The following is a 15,002-nucleotide window of genomic DNA, read 5'->3' as shown; positions in this document are numbered from 1 at the left end:
GTCTCTGTCTCTGTCTCTGTCTCTCTCTCTCTCTCTCTCTCACACACACACACTCACACACAGAGGCACACACACAGGTACATACACACAGGCACAGATACAAGTACACACACACAAGCACAGACACAGGCACACACACAGAGGTACACACAGGCACACACACAGAGAAACACACACACACATAGAGGGGCGGTGGAGGAGTGTATCTTTCTGAATCTGGCTTATTTCGCTTAGCATAATGATGTCAGTTCCATTCATTTTCCTGTGCGTTGTGATTCCATTCTTATTCATGTCTGAATAAACGTCCATTGTATCTATGTACTGCATTGCCTTTATACCATCTGTCCACAGACATCTGGGCTGGTTCCATGCATTGTGACAATCAGCATGGAGGTACAAGTATCTCTGGGGTGTTAGACTGGTCCTGTGTATTGTAAATTGTGTAGCAAGGGGCATGGATGCACATGTGTCTCTGAGGTATCCTGACTCCTAAGTCTCAAGTATTCGGACTTAAGAGTCCTTCGAGCATGAACCCAGTAGTGGTAAGCTGGGTCATACATTTGTGTGTGTATGTGTGTGTACGTGTGTGTGTTTGAAGAACCACAATACTGATCAACACCGATTTCCATAGTACATACCCCTACTCACCCTGCACACCCCTCCTCCATCTCTATCCCCCTTTCTTTGGTTAACATTGAAGTCAGTGGTTCTCTGGCTTGGGTGCATATACCAGAATCACCTGGGGTAGTAGTAAGAGTAGAGGCATCGCACACATGAAGAGCTTCAGTGAGCCTGGGCTTCTGTCCATAAGGCACGCCCTGGCGATTCTGGTACCACTGAACCTTGAGAAGCTCAGCGCCCTTTCTCTCTTCACTGTCTTGCTCTGGTCAGTGAACCAGCACAGTGCTGGGGATGCCACTAGAAATGCAGTCTTGAGAATCAGACTCTGTATTTTGGCCGTATTCCTCTGGTGCTTCATTTGCAGGCTGACATCTGGGTGGAACTGGAACATCTGATCTCCACCCTCGGCCCCACTTACTCATGCTGAGGCTGTCTCCATAAAGCTTTTAAGTTTCTTTATAAAGGCACGCATTTCTTATGAGATTTGTTCCCATGGTGAACCTTAAAAATAATGTTTGATTGCCACTACGACCCTTTGGAAGGCAATGCTTTGAACTCCGTAGTTCCCCAGCCTTTTCTGTGCGTTGGGAACTTATCCTACATTTTAGAAAGACCTCTCTGTTGCCTGCTGCCTATTTTAGCATGGCTTTGGAAAACGTCCCCAACCTTTCTTGCTCACTTTATTATTATTTTGATGTTGTTGTGAGTGTCCTCATGTAGCCCAGGCTGGCCTCGAGCTTCCTTACCTAAGCCTGTGAGTGCGAGGCTTGCAGGAGTACTACATATGCCTAGCACTTTCGTTCTACAAACCAGCAGTGTGAACTCACAGACCCACTCTGCTCCATTACTGCTGGGCCAGTCCCTCAGTGGCCTACCTTCTGGTCCCATTTCTCAGATTCATTGTCATGACAGCCTCACGCTTTTTATTATAGCATTATGCTCCCCCCTTCCCCCACCTCTCTCTCTTTGAGACAGGGTTTCTGTCTGTAGCTCTAATTGTCATGGAACCTACTATGTAGACCAGGCTAGCCTCTAACTCAGAGATCCTCCTGCCTCTGCCTCCCAAGTGCTGGGATTAAGGGTGTGCGCCATCACTACCTGGTGGCATTGTGCTTCTGACCCCCTGGGGATGGAGGAGCACGGTGACCTTTTAAAAATGGGGTGTCAGCCGGGCAGTGGTGGTGCACGCCTTTAATCCTAGTACTTGGGAGGCAGAGGCAGGCAGATTTCTGAGTTCAAGGCCAGCCTGGTCTACAGAGTGAGTTCCAGGACAGCCAGGGCTACACAGAGAAACCCTGTCTCAAAAAAACAAAACAAAACAAAAGGGTGTCTTAGTTAGGGGTTTTATTGCTGTGAACAGACACCATAACCAAGGCAATTCTTATAAGGACAATATTTAATTGGGGCTGGCTTCAGAGGTGCAGTCCATTATTATTCATCAAGGCAGGAACATGGCAGCATCCAGGCAGGCATGGTGCAGGAGGAGCTGAGAGTTCTACATCTTCATCTGAAGGCTGCTAGCAGAATAGTCCCTTCGAGGGAGCTAGGTCTAGAGTATTAAAGCTCATGTCAACAGTGACACACCTACTCCAACAAGGCCACACCTCTAAATAGTGCCACTCCCAGGGCCAAGCATATTCAAACCATCACAGGAAGCCCTTAAATGAATACAGATTGAGCATCCGCATTCTAAATGCTGGGGACTGTCATTTTGGATTTTGAGACCCAGGATAATCAACCATTGAAAACTCTCACTGTTTTATCCTATGCTAGCCTAGAAAGAATGTGTAGTTTTTCAGACTGTGTTTGGCTCCTTCCTCTTGGCTGTGGTTTCCTTGATGACTCTCATCAGGAAAACAACTCCAAACGCTGCTCCAGAGCAGTTACTCAGCGAGGTCTTCACTCAGTGTGATTGCACAATAAGGGCTGAAATCTGAGGGTCCAGCGTGATTGCCTGTCAAGGCTTTCCTTGCCTCCTGATGTTTCCTACGCCTTTCGGTGGAGCTGTGGAAAGTAGCGGTTCCAGAAACACTGTCTGCTCATGTCTTTCCTGTGCTGTTTAGGAGCCGCTGTGCTGTGGGACCATGCAAGCTTCTTAGTAATGCCTGAGCTTGTACTGCCCCCCGTAACCGTAGCTCTCCCCCCGTGTGCCTTACCTTTGTGACTCTGTTTCCCCAGCACGCTTCCTTCTGTCCTGAGTTGGATATTACCTCTTCGGGGGAAATCCCTTGATTACTCCAGGACACGTTTATTATCTCTTTTCTCTCTGCTTTCCCCCTGAACTTTATTCTTCTGTCTTCATTCATTCATTCATTCATTCTGCAAGGTCAGGCTGGATATATACCAGTGATTGAAACACACAAGATCTCTCCCTGTCCTTTTAAGAGTCCTTGGTGTATAGTCCAAAGATCAAAGTTCAGGGTTCTAAATTCATGTAACAAGCCAGGCATCATGTGCACGTGTGCAACCAAAGTTCTGAGGTGTGTGGAGGCAGGAGGATGGTTGGATCTTAGCACTAGCTGAGAAAATATGAGCTCAGGTTTGGGTAGAAGATTTCCTTAAAGGATAGGAAGAGAGTGATAGAGGGGACAGCTGATGCCCTCTTCTGACCTCTGTGCATAATATGCGGACGGACACACAGATCCACACTCACACATACATACACAACACTCACATAATATACATATGCATACTTACAGACATATACACACATACACTCACACATACACACATACATTCACACACTCACATACATACACACACTCACATACACACACATACATACACACACATATACACATAAACACACAGATACACACACATATACACATAAGCACACAGGCATATACTCATACACATACACATATATACACACATACACACATACATTCACACACAGACACACACTCACATACATACACACACTCACATACACACACATACATACACACACATATACACATAAACACACAGATACACACACAGATACACATAAGCACACAGGCATATACTCATACACATACACATACACATATATACACACATACACACATACATTCACACACAGACACACATTCACATACATACACACACTCACATACACACACATACATACACACACATATACACATAAACACACAGATACACACACATATACACATAAGCACACAGGCATATACTCATACACATACACATATATACACACATACACACATACATTCACACACAGACACACACTCACATACATACACACACTCACATACACACATACATACATACACACACATATATACATAAACACACAGATACACACACATATACACATAAACACACAGGCATATACTCATACAATATACATATACACATGCATACATATACACATACATATACATTCACACACAGACACACACTCATACAGTACACACACACACATATATTCACACACTCACACACATACACTCATACATGTACACATACACACATATACACTTTACACATACTTACACAGAGACATATGCACACATACTCATATTCACATAACACACTCATACAACATACACACACACTTTCACACATTCACACACAGGCACATGCATACACACACTCACATTCACACAATACACCCACACAACACACACATTTACAGATGCATGCACAGATACACACAGCCATATACACATACACACTCACACATATTCACACACACACAGATACATACAGATACACACACATATACACATATATAGACATACATACATACACATTCACATAATACACATAGAGATATGCACACAACCACACTCACTCTAACAATCACATTCACAGACACACTCACACACACACACATACCCTTAAGAACAAAACAAACAAGAAAACCCACTGCAGTGGGGTCAGAGCTGGGTAGTTCCCTAGGGAAACCTACCCTGGAGAGAGGTGGTTCCCTGAGTTCTGAGTAGCCAGGCATCCCAGCCATGGGGGGCTCTGAAAAGCACTCTCATTGCTGAGAAGTAGCCCCTACCTGTTCTCCTCCTCAGAGGAGCACAGCCCACACAGGAGTAGCTGGATCAGTAAGCTGCAGACTAGAGTCAGAGGCAGGGTCAGAGGATTGGTAGAGTCTGATGCCCAGGGCTTGTGAGTGTGGGTGTTGGACTGTTTCTCCTGAGTGCAGCAGCAAACTGTTAGAGGGCAGTCTTAGGCTGCGGACTCACCTCTAGTGCTTTATGATGACTAAGGTATACTTATGGGCTCATTTGTACTTGTCGCTGTATGAGTATAGCTGTTCTCCAAATCCCCAGGACCTAGCGCCTATCTGGGAATTGAGCAAATGGACAATGCTTTCCTTTGATGTGTTCTCTGTAAGTGATAGGTCATTAATACCATTTTCTGTTTAATAAAACCTGATCATTCTGCTGCTGGGAGCTGGTGTGAAGAAGGAGTGTCAACAGGCATTTTTGAAACTACAGGGTAGGAGATTCTAAATGTTGCTTTCAGCCTTTTGAAGCTGACCACAGAAATGCAGAGTTGAATCCAGAAAGAATGGAAGGCCTTGTGACATTTAGAACGCTGCGAAAGCTCTAAGTAGCAGGCGGAAGAACCTTCTGATAAGATTGTGTCCAGCACGGCCATAATGGCCTTTGTTTTTAAAATAGGCAGATTGAAGTGCTTATCCTAGGGTGTGTGGGAGAGCAGTGAGTGACTCAAGTGTGTGTGTTAGAGAGAGGGGGAGGAGTGTGTGTGTGTATGAGTGACAGAGAGAGAGAAGAGAAGAGAGAGAATATGTGTGCGAGAGAATACGTGTGTGTGTGTGTATGAGAGAGGCAGAGACAAAGACAGAATGTGTGTGAGTGTATGTGAGAAAGAGTGTGAGTGCGTGTGAGAGTGTGTATGTGTGTGTGTGTATGAGACACACACACACAGAAAGAGAGAAGGGCAGCGTCTTATGTAGCCTACGCTGGCCTCAAACTCAGCTAGGGGTTGGCAGGTGACCCTGCACTCCTGATCTTCTTGCTTCCACATCCTAGTGCAAGCGTTATGGGCTTTCATTGCCACATCTGGCTTATGCAGCATTGAAGATGGAACCCAGGGCCCCAGGCATGTGGTAGGGCAAGCACTCTATCACCTGAGCCACACCCTTATACCCTTCCTAGGGTTTAAGCAGGACATAAGGACAGTTGTATACAGTTCTGCTTTCAGTATCTGTAACTCTTACGGTCTTTGAAAAATGGAACCTCTGAGATGCAGTTTTTAATTAATATAGAAATACCACTTTGGATTTTATGATTGCCTTTGGGGGACCTGACTTAACTATTTTTTCCTCTTCCTCTTCTTCTTCGTTTTTTCTTTATTTTTAATTTATTTTTTACACTCCATATTCCTTTCCCCGTCCCCATCCACCCTCTTCCTGCTCCACATCCCACACCTCCTCCCCACCTCACCCCATCTCCACGTGGATTCCCCCTTCCCACCTGACCTCTAAACTCCCTGGGGGCCTCCAGTCTCTTGAGGGTTAGGTGCATCATCTTTGAATGAACACAGACCCAGCAGTCTTCTACTGTATATGTGTCAGCGGCCTCATATCAGTGGTATATGCTGTTTGGTGGTCCAGTGTTTGAAAGATCTCCAGGGTCCAGATTAATTGAGACTGCTGGTCCTCCTACAGAATTGCCCTTCTCCTCAGCTTCTTTCAGCCTTCCCTAATTCAACAACAGGGGTCAGCTGCTTCTGTCCATTGGTTGGGTGCAAATATCTGCATCTGACTCTTTCAGCTGCTTGTTGGGTCTTTCAGAGGGCAGTCATGGTAGATTCCCCCCCCCCCTTTTTTTTTTTTTTTTTTTTTTCGAGACAGGGTTTCTCTGTATAGCTCTGGCTGTCCTGGAGCTCATTTTGTAGACCAGGCTGGCCTCGAACTCAGAAATCCGCCTGCCTCTGCCTCCCAAGTGCTGGGATTAAAGGCGTGCGCCACCACGCCCGGGGGTAGATCCCTTTTTTGTGAGTGCCCCATAGCCTCAGTAATGGCGGCTTTCTTTCTTTCTTTCTTTCTTTCTTTCTTTCTTTCTTTCTTTCTTTCTTTCTTTCTTCCTTCCTTCCTTCCTTCCTTCCTTCCCTCCTTCCGCCTCCTCCTCCTTCCTCTTCCTCTTCTTCTTCCTCCTCCTCTTCTTCCTCTTCCTCTTCCTCCTCCTGAATACTAACTTTTTTTTTCCTTCTGAATCTGTTAAAACTCTAGTTTGTATCTGTCTGGGTCTCCTTAAATAAAATTTTGTTTTGTTTGGGAACAGGGGCTGCTTTAGACCTCACAGTGTAGTTTAGATTGGCTTTAAATGTCCCATCCTCCTGCCTTAGCCTCTGGATCACTGAGATTGGAGGTGTGTGCCAACACTCCCAGCTTAAATCAGCCTGCTTTTCCAACTCTCACAGTGAAGCCACAGCCAGGGCCTGTAGATGTGCTCTAATGGCACAACAGTCCGGTCTTAAGAAGGCTCTTCTGTGATTATTGTTTTCCCCAGTTTCACTTGGGAATTATCTTCCAGGTAATAGAGGGGTTTAAATGCGGTGTATTAAGTATGTCTGGGCTGTTTTTTAAAAGGTGAAAATATTTTTTCTCTACAGAGACTTCAGCAACACAGAAACGCTGTGTAGTGAACAAAAATATTATTGTGAAACATGTTGCAGCAAACAGGAGGCTCAGAAGAGGTGCGTAAGGGGCTAATCAGTGAGGGGGGCTCGTGTCGGAAGGGCTCCATGGGTCTGCACAGAGTCAGTGACTTCACAAAGTCAGCGACCTCATCTGGAAAACCTGGCTATCTCAGTTAGGGTTTTACTGCTGCGAACAGACACCATGACCAAGACAACTCTTACAAGGACAACATTTAATTGGGGCTGGCTTACAGGTCAGAGGTTCAGTCCATCATCATCAAGGCAGGAGCGTGACAGTATCCAGTCAGGCATGGTTCAGGAAGAGCTGAGAGTTCTACATCTTCATATGAAGGCCACTAGGAAAAGACGAGCTCCCAGGCAGCTAGGATGAGGGTCTTAAAACCCATACCACAGTGACACATGCACTCCAACAAGGCCATACCTTCTAATCGTACCACTTCCTGGGCCAAGCATATTCAAACACTAGCTAAGAATGCTGCCCTCAGAGAGTGGTCCTATGTCTGCCTGCGCATGCTTTTTACCATCAACAAGTACCGAGTGTTACTATGTGCTGGATACTGGTAAACAGTGGGGATTGAACATCCTCATTACCCTCTTAGGATTAAAGATAAGTTAAATAAAGCATATTAATTATCACAGTACACAGCACATTGCTGCTTTTCCTGTAGACTTTGGCTTTCTTACTTACAGCCAAGGATTTAAAAACCATCTGTTATTTAATAAGGAGCTGTGAACCAAGGACACACCAGTTGCAGGAATACAGAATAAAGGAGTTCAGAGGACAGGGCTACACAAAGAAACCGTCTTGAAGAAAGCTACCATGTTCTGACTTGGCATCGTAGCCAGGGTCCGTCATCTTTTTACGGGTCCCTACCAATGACAGCTCTTAGATACTCTGAGCTAATTTGGTGTTCATCACTATCTGGTCTCCAGAATCCAAAAAACTTGAAAGTTTAATCTTCCTGTGAACTCCACGTTGGTTCTGGAGATTTCAAGGTAGCTCTTAGATACTCAGCGGTGCCCTCTGGAGCTGAGGATCTAGACCTGGAGTTGCAGTGAGGAGGTTTCTGCCTAGCCTCCTTCACCCTAACCCTACCCATGAATAGCTTCCTTTCTGGCATCGATGTGAGAAGGCCAACCCCTACAGCAGGCAGCTGGTGCTCTGTGTTAGCTGGCACTGTCTCTGCCTCCCATGCTGAGTCTCTTGCTTCACCTCAGGAAGCCTGGGTCTACCTGTGTGGCATGAAGGTGTTTTCTGCTCAACCCTGGTTGTTTTGTGCATTAAAATGACACATGTTTCTGGGAAACATAGAGGTCTCCTATAATTATTGTTTTTCCACCAATCTGTTTTTATGAGGCAGGGTCTGGCTGTATAACCCAGGCTGCTCTAAAACCCACTTCTTCCTGTCTGCACCTCCCTTCCAGCACTGGGGTTGTGAGGCATGTGCCGTCATGCCTGTTTTGTCTGATGTTTTTACCTTGTTTATTTTTATGAGGAGGGTTTTTACCTTAGGAGATTCTTCAATAAATATTCTCTTAGAATCAGCCCCTTCCAAAAAATACATACTAAAATGTGCACAGGTCCAGCAGTGTTTGTGCTAATTCAGCACATTCATCGGTGGGCGGGGGTGGGGGTGGGGTGGGGTTGGGGAGGATTGGGGGAGGAGAGCTGGGTGCTGTGTTCCAGCAGTGTTATCTACACAGCTGTTACTGTGAGACAGACACTTTACCCAGGAATGTTAATTAATGGTCAGAGAGTAGTGGGGGAAACTGTTTATGTAAGGCTAGGATTGGATCAATTCCTCCAGCGCAGTATTTCTCAAAACCTTCAATACATTATCACACGTGGAAGCTTCAAAAATGAGACAGAGAAGCCGGGCAGTGGTGGCGCACGCCTTTAATCCCAGCACTTGGGAGGCAGTGGCAGGTTTCAGGATTTCTGAGTTCGAGGCCAACCTGGTCTACAGAGTGAGTTCCAGGACAGTCAGGGCTACAGAGAAAGAAACCCTGTCTCGAAAAACCAAAAAGAGTCGGAGCCCTATTCAGATTTGATGATAGCGCCCCAAGATAACCCCTGCATTTCATAAACACCTAGAGTGAGAACCATGATAGAGGACCCACGTGGCACGAAATCACAAGAGTAAGATGTGGGCATGAGCCTGGCAGCGGTGGTGTTTGATGCCCAGGTATGTGCCAGACGGTTCCTTCTGCTAGTCTTTAGCACCGGAAGTTCTGTCTGCATCATTTGCCTGCTCCTTTTCCCAGCTTCCTTTTCTTAAAATTTCAGCCCTCCTGTGTTAAGGAAAATATTAAAAAAGAGAAACGGCACGCTAGTGCCGGGCCCGCCAACTGGAGCACAGGGCTCCCGCTGGGCCATCTCACTTGGCGATTAACAGACATGGGTATATCTTTCTGCTTGTGGAAAGTCTGGATACTTACTGGGCCCATCCTGCCTTGTTTGTGTATAGGCAATAGCGTGTTTTCTTCCTCTAATAGGCATCGGGTACAATTGGTTTTCTGTTTCATGTTTTCTTAGGATGAGGGTAAAAAAGCTGCCCATGATTTTGGCCCTGCACCTCAAGAGGTTCAAGTACATGGAACAGCTCCACAGGTACACCAAGCTGTCTTACCGGGTGGTCTTCCCTCTGGAACTCCGGCTCTTCAACACCTCCAGCGATGCTGTGAACCTGGACCGCATGTATGACCTGGTTGCTGTGGTCGTTCACTGTGGAAGGTAAAGGTGGGCAGGGAGACATGTTTTATCTTGCTCAGTGTTTTTCTGGCAGGCAGTAGGTATACAGTAACTCCTAATTGCCGACTTTGAATATGTTTTCCCCCAATGGGCCTCTGCACACCCCCATGGCCAGCGTGGTGCCAACACACCCAGGTGCTCTGCCAGAATTGTGGACTTAGACAAAAACTAGTCCACGGTTCTTTTAATTTGGAAACAGCATGTCTGTATGGTACCCAGGCTGAATTTGACCTCCTGCTCCAGCTTCCGAGTAGCTGAGAGTCCAGGTCTGTGCCACTGTGGTGGCTATACTTGATGACATTAGATTTTTGCATTGATAATTGGGATGGAATTGGGATGTTATAGAGAAGTACGCACTTAACTGGTAACTTTCTCCCCTTCATTCTTTTCCAGTGGTCCTAACCGTGGGCATTACATCACCATCGTAAAAAGTCATGGCTTCTGGCTGTTGTTTGATGACGACATTGTAGAGGTAGGCTTATAGGTTACCTCTACACCTCATGGGCACAGGATAGAGAAGGGATTTGGGGTGGGACAACTCCTGCAAATGTTACCTAAATAGACCCACTTACCAGTACTATGGAACGACTTAGATTACATCCACCTACTTAACGCATTCAATTTCTTGTAAAGGAATATTATAAATTCTAATCTCAATGGTGGAATCTGCTTTAACCCATTAGGGTAGCTATTTTTTAGTAGAGTAGACACAAAAGGAAGTGAGCTTTGATAAATGGAAAGACCTGAGGTTATTCACAGACCCCTCTAGTTACTGCCTGAAAGTCAGACATCCTAAGTGTCTCCAAGGGCATCTCTGTATGGTTACTATTAGAGGAGAGGGTTGTCTCCTCCCAGCCCCAGCAGTTTGCATCTGTGAAATGTATACAATGAGCTGTTTACCATCCAAGGCTCCTAATTGCATTTTTTATACCAACTCATGTATCTTACAGCTTAAATTTTGTTTACCCAGGAAGCGAACAATAAATAATGACACTTCCCCCCTCCCCCTTTGTTGCAGAAAATAGACGCTCAAGCCATTGAGGAATTCTATGGGCTAACGTCAGATATATCAAAAAATTCAGAATCTGGATATATTTTATTCTATCAATCAAGAGAATAACTTGGTGGAGCGCGAGACTCATTCAAGCAGGGAAATACTCCAAGCACTAGAGCCGTGGTTTCTCTGCAGACCTCTCCTCCCCCCCAGTGGCCCGCTGATGTCATCACTATGATGCGCACTGGTCCGGCAGTGTTAAACTTCCTTCCTTCCTTTGTGTTTTTTACATGCAGCACTACTCCTGACTCTGTTTTGGTCTGAGGTAGAGTTAACTGCAGTCGGATTATATAGTCAGATTTACATGAATAACTGTTGCTAATTTTAAGATTGGGATGAATGGTTAATGCCGCTTGTCACATCTGGCTAAACCAGAGTGATATTTCCTGTAAATGTCACAGTCCATACTGAGTGTTTGGTAGGCTTCCTGAATGGTTTCTGGGGGCCCCCCTTCCCATGCATTCCTTTGACAGGTCCCTGAAAGCATTGCTACCCGTTGTTAGCATGCCTGCCTCCTCTGATGGGAGGAGTTGGGTAGATAGATATTCATCTGTTAGGGTTGCAACCATAGCTTTACGTTTGTGCAAGTGAAAATGTTTAAAAGTGAGTGGCCTAGATGCCAAAATCCTCCTCCACATTGGAGCAAGGTGAGGTAAGGCTGTCATTGGTAGATGGCGTTTGCACCCAACTGTGCTTACCTAGCTGGTAGAATCCCAGGGGCTAAGACATTTTGGAGCTCAGGGCAGGCAAAGCCAAATGGAAGATGTTTTTTGTGGTCAGTGAGAAGTTACTTATCTTTCTACCAAAAGCCACGTTTCTGGAAAATAGCTTGATGCTGTTCATTTTTAGGAATGATTTTCTTCCATCAGGTCCTGTAGTTGTCTTCTTCTCATGTTTGGTACCGCTAAGCTTTTCAAACTGTCTTTTCAATCCTGCTGATGTTTTTTAGTCAGTGGCACCAGGGCTGAGACATTAGCTGACTGCCTCTGGCAGGGCTCTCTCTAGCCAGTCAACATCAGCATCTTTCCTAGATGAGGAAGACGAGGAATCAAGAACTCTGTTCACCTTGACAACCATCAGCAGATTGTACAGCTTCTTGCTTCTTATTCTTCTTCTTATTTTTTTTTTTAACATTCAGTCTATTTATGGAGGCACTGGTGAGTTTTGCTGGAGTTAGTGCAGTGTGAGGTGGGTCACAGGAAGTGTTAGGAGGTGGGTGGAGAGGTAAGATGGTGGCTCAGATTCCTAGAATGCTTGACAAGACAGTTTCCAGGAAGAACCTTATCTCACCGTTTCCCCCTTTTGTTATGTGTGTATTTATTAGAGCATTTGCATACTGGTACCTTTTATTAAAAGGGTTGATTTGGTGTTTTACCATTGAATGGATCTTGGTTTTCCTACAAATACTATGGGTCATAGTCCTTGGCTTCCTTTTGGGATGTCAGTTGACTTCTACACACGTTAATATACTGTGAATGTGTTGTGTTGCGACGTACTACGTCGGCGAATGAACATGCAAACTCGTGGTGTAATGTGAACTCAAAAACTGCAGTTGAAATCATCAGTGGCCATTTTGCAGCAGGAAGAGGATAGCACTTTATCTAGGTGAAAACTGGACTCCTTATTTCTGAAATATCTTGAATTGTTTGTGACTCGGAACTTCAGCATGCCGACGCTTCATTTGTTCACGCTTCAAGGGCCATGTCTCATTCTTCACTGGAGCAGACGAAACAGGGTTGTGTCATGTTACTCTCTTATGCAAGTGACGAAAATGGACTTTGCCTTGGTTAGAGGCAATGCATATTTATAAATATTTTGTCTTTATTTCCCCCCTCCATGAAGCATATTTATTAATCACTTACATGGATGGTGAACCTTCATTCTTTAAGGTGAGGCACTTTTTCAAGTGTAAGGGATTGATGGCCTGAGATATTTGTATACATACAGCCATATACTTCACTGTGGGTTACAAAGGTTAAAAAAAATGGCTACTGGTCTCTAATATATTTGGAACTGATCATAGAACAAAAACTATTAAAACTATCTTTGAAACAACTCTTGCAGCTAATTTATTAGACAAAAATGTTTCAAATGGAAGCCCAAATGCTATTGTAAGGTTCGGCACATTTTTCTCGTCTTTCTTTTTCTTCCTTTCTTTTGTTCCTGTGAGCATGTAAAGTATTCCCCAGCAATGTAACCAAAGTCGTTGCTTTTAATGGAAAAAAGTAAGTTAAAATTGAGTATCTGTGAAGAGGTTTTGGAACCGAAGGAGATGAGCGATCGCTGAAACTATCGTACTGACATTCATTTGGTTGTATGGTGCTGGGAAAGAAGACCGGAGAAGACCAAACACACATCTCCATCAACACTCCATCAGTTTATCCAGTATAGAACGATCTGGTAGTGACTTACCTCTTTCTCAATAAAGAAAACACAAGGCAGCTCTGTCCCATGCCCCATCCTTTTTTTTCCCCACAGAGAAGTCATGTTCTAACTTACTTTCCCTGGTTCCTAGTATTAAGCAGGGGATGACAGTGGCTGTGAGACACGTGAGACCAATCCCAGGGCACAGAGATAGCACAAAGACCCAGCAACAGTCCCCGATGGGGGTCTGTATGTCCTTTCCCCCAGCAGGAGTGATTAAGCCTGCTGAATTTTCTTAATTTCTGTAAAAGCTGGGTACTTAAAAAGAAACTTAAAATTTTAAAAATTTAAAAAGTGTCTTTCAAGAGACTTTAACATTTTTTTTAAAAAAATGAAATGTTTCTTTGCTACTTTATCATCTAGAGTATGGTGCAGTATGCTGAATCTTTTGTTTCAAAGCAAATGTTAGTGAAAAGCTGGTGTGCATAGTCTTGTTACATTGATGCAGTTTTTCCCATTCCAAGGTCTCATCAGGTAGACTGGCTTGAAGAAAGCCGGGAAGAATGCCATCAGGGTGTTAGTCTGAATAGGAAGCCATTCCCACATGGTTTCATGTCCCGTTTATATTTTGGGCATAACGGAAAATGGAAAATGACAGCAGAGGCCCCTGTGCATGGTTTTCATGGGTGCCCTTAATCTCATGGGCATGCCTAACTTGAAAGTCTGTTCTAACTGGCGCTTAAGGCTTATTTTAGATACTGGAGTGTAGCTTTATTATGGATGGATTTTTATCTTTTAAACATTTCATTTTGATCAACTTTGTATATTCATGTGTATTAAAATATCGTGGCACTAAATGTCCGCCCCCCCTTCCCCCCCCATCCCCCGTTTGCTGTACCTGGTCGGCATTTGCCGGCACCATCGTGGTTAGCTCATGCAAATGCCATGGGCCAGAGACAATTATTGCCTATTTTTCTGCCTAATTAAATTTCTGTTTTCTAGTATTACATTAATTTATTTTTGGCTCCTATTTCTGTAACCAAAATAGTTACTGTATGTGTGTGGCATTCACTTGATTTTGTTGCTTTAAAAAAAAAAAAAAAAAAGAATGAAAGAAAGAAAAAAAGCTTGTAGTTTTTATTTAAATTTTTTTAAATGTAATCAATTTAAACCCTTTGAGCAATACTGTCAGTTTCAGGAAATTTCACCCACTTTAAAACTCTGCCTCTAAAAGTGTTCGCAAGAAAAACTAATAAAACAGAAGTCATCTTCCTAGAGAACCACGTCTAAATACTGTCACATGAGTGACCTTCAAGTCTTTGATATCACATACGAGCCAGTGGTGAGATCCTGAGCAGGGCATCGTTCTGAACAGAATTCTGAAAACACGAAGATCCTGCTTATCAGACTATGGAAAGGCAGGAGCACAGATGAGGCTGGCAACACCTATGCCCTGCTGAGAATATAGTTCAGCCTGTGGAAGAGAATCCGGAAACTGCTGTTGGGGAGACAGTACCTTGAAAAATATCAGTGTCAAGAATGGAGCACCAGCTAGTT

General features: G+C 44.4%; 1 protein-coding gene across 2 annotated transcripts in view; it reads left to right on the top strand.

Moving 5' to 3' along the window:
* Usp46 (ubiquitin specific peptidase 46) overlaps positions 1–14,449 on the top strand; it is a 67,383-nt gene extending 52,934 nt beyond the window's left edge. For both annotated transcript variants that reach the window (XM_021163490.2, XM_085836759.1), the window contains exons 6-9: positions 7,228–7,311; positions 9,812–10,009; positions 10,421–10,499; positions 11,046–14,449. In XM_021163490.2, the coding sequence (XP_021019149.1) occupies positions 7,228–7,311; positions 9,812–10,009; positions 10,421–10,499; positions 11,046–11,147 (463 nt within the window). In that variant the 3' untranslated portion in view covers positions 11,148–14,449. The remainder of the gene's footprint in view (positions 1–7,227; positions 7,312–9,811; positions 10,010–10,420; positions 10,500–11,045) is intronic.
* The last annotated feature ends 553 nt before the right edge of the window (positions 14,450–15,002 follow it).

The sequence above is a fragment of the Mus caroli genome, unplaced genomic scaffold (genome assembly GCF_978045245.1).
Source record: "Mus caroli unplaced genomic scaffold, Mus_caroli_1 scaffold_4, whole genome shotgun sequence".
Classification (NCBI taxonomy): Eukaryota; Metazoa; Chordata; class Mammalia; order Rodentia; family Muridae; genus Mus; species Mus caroli.
Note: the sequence above shows the minus strand (reverse complement) of the source record. Positions and strands in the feature narration are given on the sequence as shown.